Source organism: Pangasianodon hypophthalmus, chromosome 7, assembly GCF_027358585.1.
Source record: "Pangasianodon hypophthalmus isolate fPanHyp1 chromosome 7, fPanHyp1.pri, whole genome shotgun sequence".
Lineage (NCBI taxonomy): Eukaryota > Metazoa > Chordata > Actinopteri > Siluriformes > Pangasiidae > Pangasianodon > Pangasianodon hypophthalmus.
Window position 1 is genome coordinate 25,677,532 of NC_069716.1, and position 17,789 is coordinate 25,695,320.

The window sequence follows — 17,789 nt, forward strand, 5'->3', positions numbered from 1 at the left end:
ACACATTCCTGCACTGAGCATTTGATGTAAGGGTTTGGTCGTTGCGACCAAAAATGTTTAGCAGTCCATTTATATACATGGAGCTAAAGAAAGCACCAGTCAAATGAATGCCTTCAGTGAAATAGCAGAGACAAGAATGCGTTTGTGTACGCTGCGAATGAGTGTATGCTGCGTTGATGTCTTTCAAATGACTAATGGACTTGTGCTTCGTCTTAAACACGATCTCTGTTGGGGAATTTTAAGGGAACTCTTTGCTCAAAAATATAAATATAGTAAACAAGGGCATCTTGTAGCTGACTAATGCCGCCTGCTACTTTTATGGAGGAAGAAATGTGGGTTGCTGTTATTTTATTGCAACAACTGCACAATTATTTCATTATTTCATGGAAAATAATATCCTGCATCTCTCTCTCTCTCTGGTGAGGATTTCCTGTCTCAGTGTGTTGCACATGCATTCAGAGCTGGCTAGAGCTGGATGAAATGAGTATTTCATGCAACAGTGATGAATGTCTCTAGTTATACTACTCATTATAATAGTAATTATGGAATCTGCTTTTAGGTCACGTTGAGAAAAAGCAGGACACTGTAGCTAGGTTACCTGAGCTAAGGAAAGTCTTGTTCATTCTTTTAATTTAAAGACCTCAAGTTGGTTATATATCAACTATTCTTGCAAGCCAGATTTATAGCACAGAGTTTGGGTAGGTTAGCCAATAAATGTGTCCAACAACTGTGTAATTTCACAAAAATTTCACTTCTTTCACAGATTTCACTTTTCCCTTAGCACATCAGCAAATTTTTTTCCTGTTTACTTACCACTATCTGCTGTTAGACAGCAATCTGTGAACTTTTTTGTGGTCATGTAACTATTTTGGTGTGAAAATTTTCACTGGAAATCAGTGCATGGCAGTATAAACGGAAATATTTTTTTCTTGCGGCCAGAAAAGTGTGCAGAAAGATAGCAGAGCATCTGAGGTGGAAAGTATGTCAGACTTATAAAAATCGATGTAACAATATCTGGAACACCATTCAAAAGTCAAAGCTGAATATTCTACTTAATTAAAAACAATGTTAAACTTACGAATTGTTTAATTAAACATCTAAGATGCTAAATCTGAATTAAAAGTTTCTGTATATTACACAAGGTTTTACCGATGAGGTCCTGCAAGACAGGTCCACAGAAATTGCTAAAGATTTTTTTAACCATTTTGTTATCGACAGAATATTAAAGTTTGTCAAAACGCTAAACTTAAACTGCAGAACATCACAGCAGGTTGCTGGGTTTTGTACTATGACCCCAGTCACATGTTTTTTTAGGACGCCTCGTTTGTCGTGAGTGTGCATGCTGTGCAGATGTGTTTACTATCTCCTTTGTTTTGGTGTTCGCGTGCATGCTCGAGTTTATCTGAACAGCACTGCCTGAAGCCGTTAGCCTGGATATGTTGCATGGTTTTATCGTAGTCACTTCTCCTGATAAGAGTTACCCTTATTGCGAGACGGTCTCCTGTATCTTACTGCTAAGAAACATTCCTCAGTGCTTGACTACACTTCTGATCACTCAGCTGTTTCACGTGGAGTAAAAAAAAGACGACGTAATAAGAATAAGTTTAATCTATATACCGCCTTTCTCATACCCAAAGTTGCTGTACAATCAAAAAACCCACACGAAATACACGGCCCAAAGGGAAAAAGGACAAAGAAAGAAAACGCACATCGACTGGAGAGAGAAGAAGAGTGTTGGGAAAAGAGAACCGTTTTAAGCCTTGAAGGTGGAACATGAAGAACGAATGTTGAACATCTGTGAATTTGTCACGTTTTTGCACTCTCAGTCTCCTCAGAGTGGAGCGTGTCCTTAAATCACCCCTTCTAAGATTTCTTTCCTTTTCTTTCCGAAATGTTTTTGGGAAGTCTTTCCTCATCTTCATGACGGATCTGTGGTCAGGAGATTGGACCGAGACTCTATAACAGTCTCGTAGTAGACTTCAACCATACTTCTTTTGTCCCTTTTCAAATCAAACAGTCGTTTTATTCCATAGTCTTGGGGAATGTTATTGTCTAGAGAAGTAATTGCTGCTCTATTTGTACAGCACTCCACAAATGTTGTTTTATAGATTAAAATTTACTTACTTACTAAGGGCCTTACTAAGACATGTTTGTGATTTTAAGCTTTATTTAAATAAAAAAAAAAAAGAAGATGGATGGATGGACTCACTGACTCACTCCTGACTCACTGACTCACTCCTGACTCACTGACTCACTCAATAACTCACTTTGTTGATACCCAAAGGGGAACTTTGAGATTTTGGTTGATCTTATAATGAGATTCCACGTGAATCAGATTCTTCAAACCCATATCTGTGGCTGGCTCTTTGTCGCACGGTCCAGACTGTTTCATAATTCCCTGCTCAGAGACTGTCTAGACTTTCAGACTTGGGAATAAAAGGGAGCGTTTGGTCAGTACTTGTGTCCTAGAGACCTGGATGCAACAGTTTGGCCAGAAAAAAAAAAATTACACAATTTTCCCTTTACCCTGATTGTCACTTTGTTTGTTTTTTTGTAGTGGACTCAAAGCTGGTATTGCTCAAAGAAAGGGAAGCCACCAGTTTGTCATTTGCATTGTGTTTTTGTATGAAACTGTTCATGTATAAATGTGATTGGCCAGTTGATGTCTTTTGAGGTGAGTGTGTGATTTTGGCATGCAGTTTTTACAACACTAACCCAGTAGGAATAAGCTTCCTTTGTTAGCCTTGTAACTGTAGTGCAAACCTCAATAAAGCCCTATTTGGATTGGATTAGTTTATCAGGGGGACATCGTTAATACATTTTTTTTTACATGTCTCTTCGGTGATAAAACTTTCATATCTGGACAGCAATAAAATGACCACAGGAGGAGTGAGTTTGAGTAACATGGTCATATGATGACGCTCCATTCGCAACATGGCGTCTGAGCAGTCAAAGAGGCGCTGGAGTAGAGAAGAGACTCTGGATCTTATTTCAGTTTGGGGCGAACCGAATTTCCAGTCCCGTTTCCAATAATCATGACGTATACGAGAAGCGTCAAATTTTTAATTTGCGATTTGGGAAGTGTTTAATATCTGTGGAAGGGTCCCTGATGCATATGCTACAACACAAAATACGGCAAGTAGCAGCAGTCTAACATCTTTTTTTTCCAATGCAAGTCACCACCTGCATGGAAAATGAGAGACACGCGTATCTGGAATAAAATTACCAAACGACCACTGAGTTTGGCGAAGAACAGTAGATAATTCAGCGTGTAATTTTCTCAGAGGAGAATGGGGGGAAAAACACTGACGTAGTTGATCTGGATAGAAATAAAATCACAGAGGAGCACCTGTAAAATAAGAAATTACCCAGCACCCCATGTAAATTTACTCCTGTTCAGATAGGGCTTAAGGGATACCAGGTATGTTTTAAATGATTTTAGTTGAACAGTTCATTGAAGGAGTCTGTTTGCGAGGTGTGTTGCAGAGCGTTGCAGATGTTCAGTTGCGAGATTTCTTAATTTCCAAATGTGTGACTGATGCAATGGTGAAATGATGGGTAGGAGTTTTTTTTTTTTTTTTTTTTTTTTTAAACTCCTCAGTTTTGTAATTCAGAATTCAACTGATGTTTGTTTGTGCAGAGCTCGACTGGTTTAATGGAAGCATTTGCACCCTCTGTAGCTGCCCTGTATTGAAAGAGCCGTCCTCGTGCATGTGATTTGCTGATGCTTAGCTTGCACATGTAATATGTGGACAGTGCTGCAGAAACCTCGTGCTCTGCTCTGGAAAAATTCTGCTCTCTGTGTGTGATCTGCCAGAACAGTGCTATGAGCCTGGCTTTTGTGCTTGAAAGCAGTTTAGTAATGAATATGTTGTGACTTGCAGAGGAAATTGTGTGAGTTGCTTATGTGAATTGAATTGAGTTCCTCTGAACATTTTAGTCTGAGAGTTCCACAATTTTCTGTGCGAGCAAGCATGCCCGTCTGTCCCAAATCTCCCAGACACTCCTTATTATCACAAACAAATGCTAGCTCTAAGAGCGACAAGAACAAAGAAGCGAGGCCCTGGCTCAGGTCTAGAATTCGCAGCAGGTCTCTACAGCTTTTTATGCACTAAAGCTGCCAAGCTTGTCGCCGTCCACCCTGCCAGAGAAACTGTGATCCTAAAACGCGCCACAAAGAGGCGGGTTTCTTGTTACAGTGCAGGAAAACCGAGCTACCTGTGTTATTTAACGTACCCGAGCAGATGACCTTTGCTCTGGCCAGGTTTCATTTCACACCGTGGCTCTGTGAAAGCATTGCAGACTCGTGTGTCTCCATCGCAGTACTTTGAACTGTTGTTTCAGTTTAGGCGTGCAGCGAGGCTGTGACTCTGATAGACGCCTGTTTGAGGAAGGGACGTCCGAGTAACTGCTCTCTGCTCTAACAGATTAGATAAGCTGTGTTTGGGTGGGATTTGTTTACAGAGAACTCTGTGACTGGTTCTCGTTCACTCGCGCTCTCTCTCTCTCTCTCTCTCTCTCTCTCTCTCTCTCTCTCTCTCTCTCTCTCTCTCTCTCTGTGTTAATGCCCATCCACACCCAAATATACACGTCACACACAGATATGCACTCTAACAGGCACGTGTGGATTATTAGCTCTTGCAGCAAATTCCTGTGTGTATTTGCGTTCGATTGAGTGTGTGTGTGTGTGTGTGTGTGTGACAGAGAGAGAGAGAGTGTTTGTGGGCACCTGCCAGAGCACAGTGCTATCCCCTACTTCTGTACATTCTCTGGAGAAGTGTAAACCCCTGCACTCTGACATATAGCTCATCTAATCTCCCGAACACTGACACAGCTGTAGCCCTCGGGCTTTCTGGAAAACGAGGTGTCAGAGCTTTTCTCAGTATTGTGAGCTCTTCTGGGAGGGTCCTGTGTGTTCAAGGATACAGGAGGCCCTGACCAAGGACACAAGCAGCTTAGTTTAGTTAGACAAACCTGCTGTTGCACTGGATTTGTCCCTGAACTCTAATATTATACTGTTCTCATACATCATGCTCACTTTATTATACTGTCATACTTCACTTATTCACTCTGTCGTATTCAAACAGTGAACAAACTGCTTGGTTAAAGGAAAACTCCACCCTGAAACACATTAAATATGATTATTCTGAAATATTTGTGATGTGTCTAGTGATTCCAGTGCTAATTTTGTAACAATTAATCCAACATCGAGGTAGCAGAGATGGCAAACGTTGAGGCATAGATTTCTGAGATGACCAGCACAATGGCGATGACTGTAGTATTATCATGAATGTCGAAGCTTTTGAAGCTGATCTGTTTGAGCAGAGCGTACAGGTGATGAGTCGAGAGAGCTGGACAGACTAAAAGAATAAAGTGCTGCTGCAGCGCTCTCTCTAGGTAATGATGGAGCGAGGGCTTATTTGAGGGCATGTCCGTATTAATTATAGTTTATCCATTCAAACCTTAATATTTTGGAGGCTTAAGTGTAAAATATTAACCTTGTTTTTTTTATGGTAGCAACATGATACAACGCTCCCCATATTCCAGCTGAGAGAGACTGTCCAGATGTGGCCTTGATGTGTTGGTGTAGCCTTGATAAAGCTTGATACCACCTTTGTGATAATTTCACACACTTGTGACTCTTAGTTCATATGAGAATTGGAGAAATTCCTGCGAATTACACATGGACGTTGAAAAGTCAAGATTTCGTCATATTTTGGGCGGTATTGTATGACCACATAACAAACATTTATGGATTCATAATCAAGAGATACTTGACTCCCAGACAGTGAGTGGTTTTTGTAATTTCACTGTAATTTCTTTGAGAAAGCCCCAAGCTTTTCCCCTCTACTCTTCTCTTTTCATACTGAATTAATATCTGAGAAACCATGTCATGAATTTCTGCAGAGTCACAGACTGGACTTGATTGTGATCTTTACTGTGAAGATGATCCGCTTTCTTCAGAAAGAATGAGAAAAAAACACAGCGTTCAAATGAGGCAAAATTTATCCTAACGGTGGCTGAAAGATTTCACCTCTGAATCACTTCCCTTTTCTGTGTAACTTTTTTGCATGTTATGTTCACTCCTTTATGGCACCTTGTTGACCAGGCTGAATTCCTCTACACACCCCAGTGCTTTGGACTACATCCAAACCTGCATGCTAGAGTAGTTAACAGTATGTCACAATAACATACTGCCATAGGGCGTGAAGTTCTTCTGCCTCTTCCTTCCTGTCTTACTTTCTTCACTTGGGTGTCCTCAGTTTAATGCTATCTGGATTAGTGTTAGGGTTAGACATTTTCACAGAATGGTATCCTAGTCTAAAAATTTCACTGCTCCGCTAGTGAAAATTCAAGGAATATTTTATTTAAAAAGTCAGTGCAAAAACCAAACGGGGACAAAAAAAGATGAATCCACCTAATTGTTCTTACTTAGAAAGAAATAAACTCTTAACTAGCATGGAGGATTGCAGCACTACATAGCCAAAAATAATTAGTTATTTGGTTAAGTTCTGGTCAGTGCCATGTTTTTCTGTGCATTTTTCATGTAGCTGGAGAGTATGATGAAGTTAGGAATGTGCTAGAAGCAGCAGCAGCAGCGGTGCAGTAGCCATACAAAGTGTTTACAACAGTAGCGGATTAAACACAGCTGAAGAGGTTCAGTGCTGAAACAGCAGTAGCTCTAGTGTGATTTATGGCGAGTCGAAAGGGAAATTTTTGGGAAGTCAGGGATGAGAACCAGTGGAGTGAGGAACTTGTAGAACGGGTAGAGTGTAATAGATGGAAATGCTTTTTAATTGGTATTTTGAAGAAGTCAACGGTGAGGTAACTGTGTAGTCATACACAGTGACTAACCGTGACACAGATCAACATCACACAAAGCTTTGGGTGCTTCTGAGCTGTTTTTCCCAAGTTCTTATAGAAAAGACTCTGCTAGAGTACATAATATAGCCAAAAGTATGTGGATCATCTGACCACCATCTGACCAACACCGAAACATCTAACCATCTCGACCATGGATGTTAATATGTTGAGTTAATCCCCACTTTACTGTTATTATAACCTTCACTCTTCTGGGAAGGCTTTCCACTAGATTTTGGAGCGTGGCTGTGGGGATTTGTGTTCATTCAGCCACAAGAGCATTAGTGAGATCAGGCACTGATGTTGGGTGAGGAGGTCTGGGGTGCAGTCAGTGTTCCAGTTCATCTCAAAAGTGTTCAGTGGGGTTGAGGTCAGGGCTCTGTGCAGGACACTCGAGTTCTTCCACTCCAACCTTCACACACCATGTCTTCATGGAGCTCACTTTGTGCACAGGGGCATTGTCATGCTGGAACACGTTTGTGCCTCTTAGTCCCTCTGAAGGGAAATTCATACCAAGACATCAAATACAATTGTGTGCTTTCAACTAGTGTGGCAACAGTTTGGTGAAGGCCCACATACGGGTGTGATGGTCAGGTGTGCACATACTTGTGGTCATATAGTGTAGCACTTGGACTACCATGTAGTCTTGGAACTTGCACTTACACTAAGGGAACCCAAGTCCTCCATGACTTTGGGTAAGGCCTGTGCCAGCCTGGATGCTTGGGTACACTGATAATCTCTAATGATTTCATTTTGCACTTTTATTTTTGGTATCAAGATAAATGACTTGGAACACAGTTTTAGAATAACTGTAAAGAAGAGGTAAATATAGGAAGCGTTGCTACTTCTCCCCTTCAGCGTCTGTTGTGTCTTGGGCCTGCAATTCCCAAGACATGGTTGGTGATGAAAGTTTGCTTCATTAGTTTTGCACTGGAGCTATGAGGATAATTTTGCTAACATGTGAGAGAACGTTAGGGCTTCCAGCTTAGCATCATACAAACTAGGGTTGGCAAATAATAGTCATGATGTGATAAACTGTCACAATTATAACAATTACAAACTCTGATTGGAAGCAACTGATTAGATTTTTTTTTCCTGCTTTTCAGTGCTAAATAATGTTTCTAGCCAGTAAATAAAAGCATCACTGATTTTTATAATTTTTTTTTAAAATCCCAACTGTTCTCTAGCAGTCTGTTTGCAAACATGCATATCATATATTGGAGAACTGTCTTCAAAAATATAATATTTTTGTCATGTTGCCCACTTTTAATGGGAGATGTCACTGATTTTGATAGCCCGTATTGGTATCAGACTGATACCAGCGAAATATGGTGGATCAGATATCGGAGAAAAGATATCAGATCCTGTAACAAATGGCAAAGATTGAAATTGGATTTGGAAAATTATAATAAATTATATTTATTATATTTATAACATGTGCAGTTTTTGTGTGAAATAGTTTAACTGTGAAGTGGTTCAGTTAAAAAAGAAACATTTTTAGCTTAGTAGGTTTTAAAGAAAACAAACGATATTGATATTGATTGATACTCTCAGTATCATAAAAAGATATTTGATCAGTGATACCATTAAAATAAAATTTCAAAAGAAAATGAAGGGTTAAAATCAGATCAAATGATCTGAATTAGTTCTTCAGTTGTAATTATGTCCAGAGGAAGTCCAGCTTCAAAGTGGCTGCTACTACTGAGAGATCTTTTTCTCAATTTTTGTGGATTGGTGTGTTATACAGTGTCTGAAAACACACTGAAGTCTGACTCACTGAATAACCCAACATGATTTGAGGCTAGTGTGCAATCGAGTGCTAAACTGATAGCTGTTGGTGTTTGCTACCTGTTAGCATTGTTGCACCAGTGCAAAAATTAAAGAAATAAACGTCATGGCTGATCGACTACATTTCTGAGAAATTGTGTACACTTATATAAAATGGACGCAGATACTGTGGATACTGCCATGCCGCTGGGTATTTCTCCTTGTGTTATACGCCGTCGGTTTTAGTGTTTGCCTTTAGCACGTATATGGCTGGTGTTTCTTTGACTATTCAGAGCTGAGAGCAGATTTAGAAAGGGTTAATCCCTGATAGCTGCCTTGCAAATCTGCACCATCCGTGTATCTGATCTGTCTCTGTTCCATATTTACTAAGTCCTGCTGTCATCTCACTTCCTGATTTGGACCAGGCTTTTACGAGCATTTAGGCCGGAGATGGCGCGAGAGTCAGTCGTCTCATCTCTCTCGTTTATTACTGCATACTAAATTTATACGTAATTGCACTTTCAGGACTTTCAGTAAGTTCCGAAGGTGCAGAGTGTGGTATGCTTTCACATACTACTCGCTGACATTCAGTGTCACACCCTGCCACACACTCATCACCCCCGCGATGGCCTTCAACGACTACATCATCGTGTCTGTCGCTAGGCAGCCCGCATTCCACCCCCTACCCCCCTTGTCGTCAAGGTAGCAGATGTGTTGCCGTGACGTCAGAAGTTCTCTGTCAGCTGCGAACGTGATGTCTGTGTGTGTGCGCATGTGGAAAGACATTAGGTTCAGGATCATTTTGATGCACTCACGTTATTGACTGGTTTGAAACATTATTGTGTGGGTCTGAGCTCAAGTGACAAACTTGTTCAGATGATTTTGGGTGTATTTGCATCATGCATGGATTTCCAGCTTATCAAGTCTGTTCTGTTTTTATTCAGTGCTGTATATCTGCTTATACATGTCCTGTGTGTGTGTGTGTGTGTGTGTGTGTGTGTGTGTGTGTGTGTGTGTGTGTCCTTTATGTTCACTCTGACCTCGTTTATTGGCCGTGCACATTGCATTCATAACAAATCACACAGCCCTGAGCTGTCCAGTCAACAGCCAGTTGTCACAGTAACATCTCCATTAACACTGTGTGTGTGTGCTTTCTGTCTTCCTAGGGCTCCGGAGATCATCCTGGGTCTGCCCTTTTGTGAGGCCATAGACATGTGGTCACTGGGCTGCGTCATCGCTGAGCTGTTTCTCGGCTGGCCGCTTTACCCTGGAGCTCTGGAATATGACCAGGTAACTCAGTAAGCTAATGGTCCACTCTCTGTGCCGGGTCACTGCCGCCTGCGATTAGTGCCTAGGGCCAAGTGTTTCTCCACTCCACCTCTGTTTCTGCAATCGCTTTGTTCTGATTAGATCAATTAGATATACCTGTTACTTTCCCCATAGCATGTGCACAAAAACCCCAATTATTTACTGAAAAATTAGGGCACACTTCCTAGTGGTTTGATATAAACCAACTTCATAACTGTTTGAAAGCTTTGTATCAGTAATGTAGGAAACTTTTCCGGCTCTAGGCGGCTGGTTAATAAGTGCAGCATATCGTCGGTGTTGCTTGGACGCCAGCTTTGAATTTTATTATTCAGCAGTGATTTAGGCTCGACACAGTGTGAGCTACTAGCTCAGCGAATGCTTTTTTTTTTTTTCTCTCTCTCTTTCTCCCTCTCCTTAGGTTAATTTTGCAATTTAGCATGTCATAAGATCCTTCCGGTGTGGCTTCATGCCACTCTATTGTTCCTGTCTTTCAACAATACAGACAACTGTGTTAATGCTGCAGCTGCAGAATTCGGTCACTAGACAGCAACTCTAACACAAGAGCAGAGCAACTCATGTTAACTATGATAACGCAAAAACTGTGTGTTAGAAAACTTTTAAAGTGATGCCAATATTGTTAGAAGCTGTTGTTGTTTAACAAAGTAATTCTTATAAATGTTGATGTGGTGAAGTTTTTTGTTAGGAGGCAGTTATTTAACGTTTACTGAAGGAGTCTCTCAGTCTTGGTTAGGCTTTCTGCTTTCTCGGTAAAATTACAGGCTACGCTGTGTGTGTGTGTGTGTGTGTGTGTGTGTGTGAGAGAGAGAGAGGGGCTGGTAAGGGAATGGTTGTTTATTGCAGCTATAATATAGATGAAAGCAGGAACTAACTCGTTTCTCAGACGTTTCACAACGTTAAATCTTACTTTAAATTGGTAAAATGTGCGATGTGTCATTCATTAATAAATTAAACATTGTAACTGGTGGCAAGTCGCTGTTGGATAAGCAGAACAACACACAACAGGCCGTGCTGTTGTACAAAAATAATGCACTTCACGGGATGTTAGCCGCATGTGACTTCCGCCTCATGCCACATCACTCCACCCCGACGTAAAGAAGTTAGTTCCTGTTATACCTTACAGTATAGCTGCTATCAACAATCATTTTTTCACCAGCCTCTTTTTTTCTCTCTCTCTTAAATGTATGAAAAAAAAAAGAAATACTCATCTTGTCACCATCCTGAAGACTTACCTGTGGCAGAAAACTTACTGACACTGGAGACTCCTTCCATAAATGTTAAATAACTCTCCTTAAAGAAAGCTCCACTATACTGATTAAATAATGTGTGAGCGCCTGCCATACGAGTCTCTGTGAATGAGTTGTTGCTATAGAAACTATGGCGTATTAGGATGAACGCATTAATATAAAACCTGTGATTTGCCTCGGAGCCAGAGCGACTGTCAGAAATATTGCTGTTATAGAAAACTAATCAACACCTGACCAATCAGGGTCCAGAAGTCAAGAGCGATGTAATGTAAGTAATACATTATACTCTGTCAGAAGTGCGATCATATCATATGTTATGGTGAGATTTACTAAAGAAAAGGATTAAAATAATCTAACGTATAATCTAACCTGAGAATCAGAGTTGTGAGTAATGATCCATTTCTTCACATCACTGCGTTGCTCTGAATCAAATTTGAGCCCTAAAACGTACCTCGTCTCCCTCAAGCACAGGAACACGGGGAACTTGAGACGTTAAAGCTGTGAAATGTGTATGTAAATAATAATGGTTATGTTCAAATCAAATCACTCTACCTCAGGGACACCGTGTGCAAAGGCTTTTAGTGGGACAAGGCCATTTTATACTTTATACTCTAGATAGAAGACTAGGATGACTATTTTTTTGCACTGTATCTACTCAAAGAAGCTATTTTAAAACACAGCTGAATGTGTGTTTATATCAGTTTTGTTTAAAGGGAAAAAACAGTGATGTTTTCTAAATTGGTAACGTTCTTACAAATAATACTAATAATGTTATAAAGCTAAATGGCATGAAAGTAGTTAAAGCTACAATCAGGACTCGCTGAAACAGCATCAGACTTGGAGTAACAACAATAAGTCCACACCTAGTAACTAACACACACTACACACGTTTACTCTGTTCTCTGTTAGAGATTGTGTTGCTATAACAAAATGTAGACACGTAGCTAGGATTGCAGATTGGGCTGTACATTAAATGCCATTTATGTCAACCTGATACTGCTGGTGTGCTTTTTCCCCCACTTCTGGACTTTCCCTTGACCTGCACGTTTTTTGTTTTTTTTTTCCCTTTTTCGTAAATGCAGGTGTTGGGTGTAATTTAGGAGAAAAATGTAGTGTGAAAGAATGTAAGTTACCCCTGTTTGGCTAAAGCAGCACAAATCGTAATTTAATTACTGTTATAAGTTTTTGGTTTTCTTAGTTTAAGATGTACTTGCTAATTTGATCTTAATATGGTCTCTCTTACCACATAATTTAACTTCTTTCTAGAAGTAAACGCTTGAAAGAAGCAAAATTGGGTAGTAATGCCAGTAGAACGCAAACAACATGTAAAATATCTAGAAATAGGCTTGGTAATCTTGTATTTTAAAACAATCTAACAAAGAAAAATATCAGTCGAATTCACCTTTACGTTAAGGTTCCGTTAACCAGCATTATTTAACTTCAGCATTAATATACCATTAATCAGTGTGTATACCAGCGATTAATAAAATTTCCCCTATGATTATCGCCATGGAAGTGTCACTGAATAATAGGTTCCGGTATTTAAATCAGAGTTCAGAGCATCATGCTGTAATAAACTTATGCTAATTTCTGTTCATTTATTTCTAGTTGTGCTTTGAGTAAGCAGTAGTCAATGTAGGTGTATTGCATTAACACTTAAATGCCATTAATACATGTCTTAATAGTTTCTTGCATTATTTAAAGTTTATTGGTTTGTTCATGTTAAATAATGCTTGTTAAGCGAACCTTAATGCAAAGCTCAAAAAAAAAAATTCAACATAATCAGCTGCATTATTGATCATCTTTCCTAAGGTTAAGTAATTGGCCGGAGTGTTAATATTGACTCTTGTGCATTAAATCATGAGGGTCCTATTCAGTTTCCTCTCTCTTTTTTTACTGTGATATGCTAGTTTAACTGTGTTCATGTTCAGCAGTTAAGACTCTATTTGATGTTAATAACTAGAAGTGTAACTTTCTGTTTAAAGTTGTATACAGTTAAAGGAATCTACAGTGTGAAGGCCTGATTTCTGCTCATTTAAAATAATAAAATGAAGTGTGATCAAGCTATTGTGTTCCTAAATGAGCTGAAATAGCGATGGTGATTTGGATATTATCGTAGCCATTACTGTGCAGCCGTAGTTGAAGCTAGAGGTTTGCACTGGGGGGAAAGTGGTTTAGTAGTGGGCAGTTTTTACTTTCATGCAGGCCGGACCATGTGGTGAGATATGAGGCTTGTGGGACACTGAAAGGCAGCGGTTATTAACATTAAGATAGGAGCGCTTTGCATGAGGTGGGTTGTTTGTACGGCGCTGTGTGATGTGTTTATCACTTTCAAAACAAATTTAAATGTAATACAATTTCAATACAGTAGTGTCTCGACATGATACATTTTCAATGCAGGAAAAAAAAAAAAAAACATTGCCTGAACATATTTCTTAGGTTTCTGTTTTCAATTAAAACATTCACCTAGTGTGCTAGTATGGTTTCAAGAGAATTGTTATTTTTAAACCCCTGTAGCCTCTCCTGATTGGAAATGAAGAGAAAGTATAGGTATGTGGGATTGTAAATGTTAATCACCTCACATAAAACAAGTACTATTTTATAACGAATAGCCTTCTTTATCATGCAGCCTGTTGACGTATCAAATCAAGAGCCTCGTATCTAACCAGGCGATCCGATACATTCGTTATCGTTACGGCCCTCCTGCTCTAGACAAAAACAGCAGTAGAGGCAGAGGATGTGATGCGCTGTGTCTTAGGAGCTGTGTGGTGATCGTGATTTAAAGTAGAGCAAGTCACCATAGTGCCACATGGAAGTAGTCCCGTAATGCATGTCAAGAATTCCCCAGTCTTTCCTGTCTATGAACATAAATGTTGTGGACACACTGTTGTGTTAGAGAAGAGGAAACTTAAACCTGGTAAGTTTATGCAGAAGAATTTCTGGTGTGTTGGTCAGGTCTGCTTGTGTGTGATATTAGGAGAGGCTCGTGCTCTGTGCTGACCGTAAACTTCTGCCCGTGCCAGCGCTGGGTCCAATTCCACTCCACACAGCAGAATGTATTTATAACCCAAAGCCGCAGTCGTCTCCCCACCACCACCCGCCCCCAGCCTCACCCCCAGTGCCACGCCGTACACACACACACTTTTTCCAGCCTGCACTATCAGCAGGTTCTCACTTGAGTTCTTTTTCTGTATTTGCGTTGTGGCAACTCGATCGCGTCTCTATAACTCCCTCATGATGCCACAAACAGTAACAACGCTTGTTCAACAACACCGCATTGAGCTCCAGAGCTTGTAAAATGAGACGGGACAGAAAAAGACAGGGCTGGGAGGGGATGGTCTGCTCTTAGTCTGCTCTCTCTCTCTCTTTCTCTCTGTGTGTCTATCAGTGTCTATCATGCTCATACATCCTCACTATCTGTCTGTCTTTGTCATTGTCTGTCTCTGTTTTTGTTTCTCTCTTTCTCTGTGTCTATCATGCTCATACATTCTCTCACTCTGTCTGTCTGTCTGTCACTGTCTCTCTCTGTCTCTGGCCCTCCCAACCCCCCCGCGTCTGTTTCATCCTTTCTCTGGTTTTGTGTCTCTCTCTCGCTCTCTCTCTCTCTCTCTCTCTCTTTCTCTCTCTCTCTCTCTCTCTCTCTCTCTCTCTCTCTCTCTGTATCTGTCTCGTCCTCTCTCTGTCTTTATTTTGCTGTCTGTCTCTGTCTGTCTCTTTCTCTTATACACACACACACACACACACACTCACACTCACACTTGCTCTCTCTGTCTCTCTCACACCCCCTCCCTCTGTCTCTGTCTCACGCCCCTCCCTCTGTGGCGTGTGTATTACGTGTCAGAGGCCCTCTATGATAGAGTTTCTGAGAAGTGGAGGTTTGTGCACTACTCACCTCAAACACGTTTTGACCAGAAGACAGACAGAGCTTGTGCTTATTAGAGATGACGCACTGGTTTTAAAAGTCCCACCCCCTTCACTGTGTTGTGAAGTGCCAGGGCCACACACAGGCGGTGCTTTTGTAATCCTTCTGTTGTATTTTTTTGGACCAGTGAAATCATTGGCTGTGTTATTACATGCCCTTAACTATTGAGGACGCCAGGGTGTGGATTGAAGAACGGGAATGCGTTTTAATTTTTTCACGGTCCACTTATCAGTTCCTGCTTTGAAAGAGCAGTCTGTTTTGGCATGCACAAGCAAGCACTGAAGCCATTAATCAAACTGTGTATCCACATTATATGACACCACTGCTAGACTTTCACATCTATTAAATGGTTTGATATAGTACTTAGAATAAAGCATGGGTTCCAGACTCTGGACCTGGAGAACCTCCTGTCCTGCACATCGCAGTGTCTTCCCTGCTCTATCACACCGGAGGACAATGGGTTCTCCAGGACCTGGTTCGTCATCTGGTGTGGTCATGTTAAAAGAAGTGAAAATCTTGACTTGAATTTCTACGCTGCGGGCTGAGCCTCACTGGAAACACTGTATGTTTAAAGGAAACGAGTCTGAAATCCGAGCACAAACAATGCACAAAAAACAGTACATGAAGTCCCTTTGGTCTCATAATAAAAAAAAATAGACTGTTTTGTGGCCGGGATATCGGATCTGATTTTTTTGCTTGTGGGTTTTTATTTTGGTTCCACTTCCAAACTTGGTGCTTTAAGTGGTGTCTGTGGAATTGTTTCTACCAGGCCAAGAGGAACCACGCTGACACTGGGAAGTTTTTTTAAGACTAGAGGAAATGAGCACACACTCAAAAAAAAAAAAAAAAAAAAAAAACACATTGTGGTGCATTATTTTAGTCATCTTTTTCCCCTTCGCTGGGACTGAGCTTGGGTAGTTGGGAGTTTTTTCCTTCTTCCCCTCAGCAGTTGTATGGCTTTTAATTTGTTTCATGACTTCCTAAAATTAATCTTTTTTTATGACTAAAAATGTCCACTTTCTATGTTAGTGGAACAATTCAATGCCTTTTTATTCTAGGTAGTGAACAGGTCAGAAAGCATCATGTAAGGAGGAAATCTGAATATATGTTTAATAAATATTGTGATTGTGATAGATTTGTAGATGTATTTGTCATGATAAAAGGTGCAAATAGTTAGAGGAAGTAGTAGATGTACCTTTCAAACTCATTTTCGGTGTGTAATTGATAGAAATGATAAATGATATGGTGCAACTTTTTCCTTTCAGATACTGATACTAATACTTTTGAATCTCTACCAATACTGATACTGAGCCTATATATATATATATATATATATATATATATATATATATATATATATATATATATATATATATATATATTTATTTTTTTTTTAAGTACTAGAAATTACAATGAGAGCTTTTTAACCAAAGCACTAAAGATGGCCACCTAAATGACGATACTCAAACTGCTAAAACACTACAGGTAGAAATTTTATTGCACCAAAAAGTTGCTAGCTCGCCACTTGCTCTTGCTGTGGTAACTTGGGCAGCTACTGCTGTTGCATGGGTGACTGTTACGTTGTACTACAAGCAATTTTTTACACAAATGGATTTGATTCGTTCAGCATTTTCTGCTGATTTCAGCGTGTTACTGAATCTGGATATTGGATCAGTGCCATCGCTAATAATTTGACTTGCGTTGGACTATTTCGTTAGTGAACTTTTTTCTTATTTCTTACTTTTTCTTGTTTCTTTTTTTCTTTTCCTGTTTTCTTCACCGTACTGTGGTGAGCCAGACCTGCCCGTAGGTGATGCTTATGTAATCTTTTGGGTGATGAAATCACTGGTTGTGTTAAAACATGCTCATAACCATCAATGACACCAGGGTGTGGATTAAGGAATGAGAACACATTTTAAATTATTATAATTGAATTATTATGTTGGTTAATTTTATATTTTGGTATTTTTATGAATAACCAATGGCCAACATCCTCATTTTTACTGCCAACTTGAGATCACTTCCTGTTGCAGATAATTTGGCAAATTTGGTGCAGTACACGGACACAGGGAAACAGCATCATGGCAACACCCCACAGTCAACAGTTTTAACATTTTGCTTTGACCTACGTTGTGTAGGGTTACATGGTAGTGGATAAAACAAACCATGATTACTATAAAATTATATAAAAACTTAATTATCACAGTTAAGGCAGTTTGGAAAGTAAATGGGTTTATTTCATTTTTTTCATAGAACATGTGTATAAATCTTTGAATTATTAAGACTTACACTTATTTACATTAATCCAGAGTATATTTAAATACAAAATAGAAGCACAAGGAAATAAATATTTCACAAAGAAATTAACACAGAGATAAATATGCCAACACACTTAGTAACTGTCATAGGTCTGGCTTACTTTGTTTGTTTGTATGCTTATTAATCTTACAATGTCTGCGATCTCAGTGTACTGTGATTGTGTGTCAGGCAGTTAAAACTTCTGTATGTGCATCTTAGCTATTTACCTTATTTTATCTTCAGCTAAGCACAGCAAATTTGAAATTGAATGTTTAATTGAGCGAGCCAAAAATAGAGCAAAATAAATCAATAAATAAATCAGATATTGATTAAATTAATGATTCATTGTTTATCACAGCCTCTCTAAA

General features: G+C 39.7%; 1 protein-coding gene across 3 annotated transcripts in view; it reads left to right on the plus strand.

The window, feature by feature from the left end:
- The window catches only part of hipk3a (homeodomain interacting protein kinase 3a), a 58,185-nt gene that overhangs the window by 21,611 nt on the left and 18,785 nt on the right, over window positions 1-17,789 (plus strand). For all 3 annotated transcript variants that reach the window (XM_053235268.1, XM_053235267.1, XM_053235266.1), the window contains exon 3: window positions 9,795-9,918. In XM_053235268.1, coding sequence (XP_053091243.1) covers window positions 9,795-9,918 — 124 coding nt within the window. The remainder of the gene's footprint in view (window positions 1-9,794; window positions 9,919-17,789) is intronic.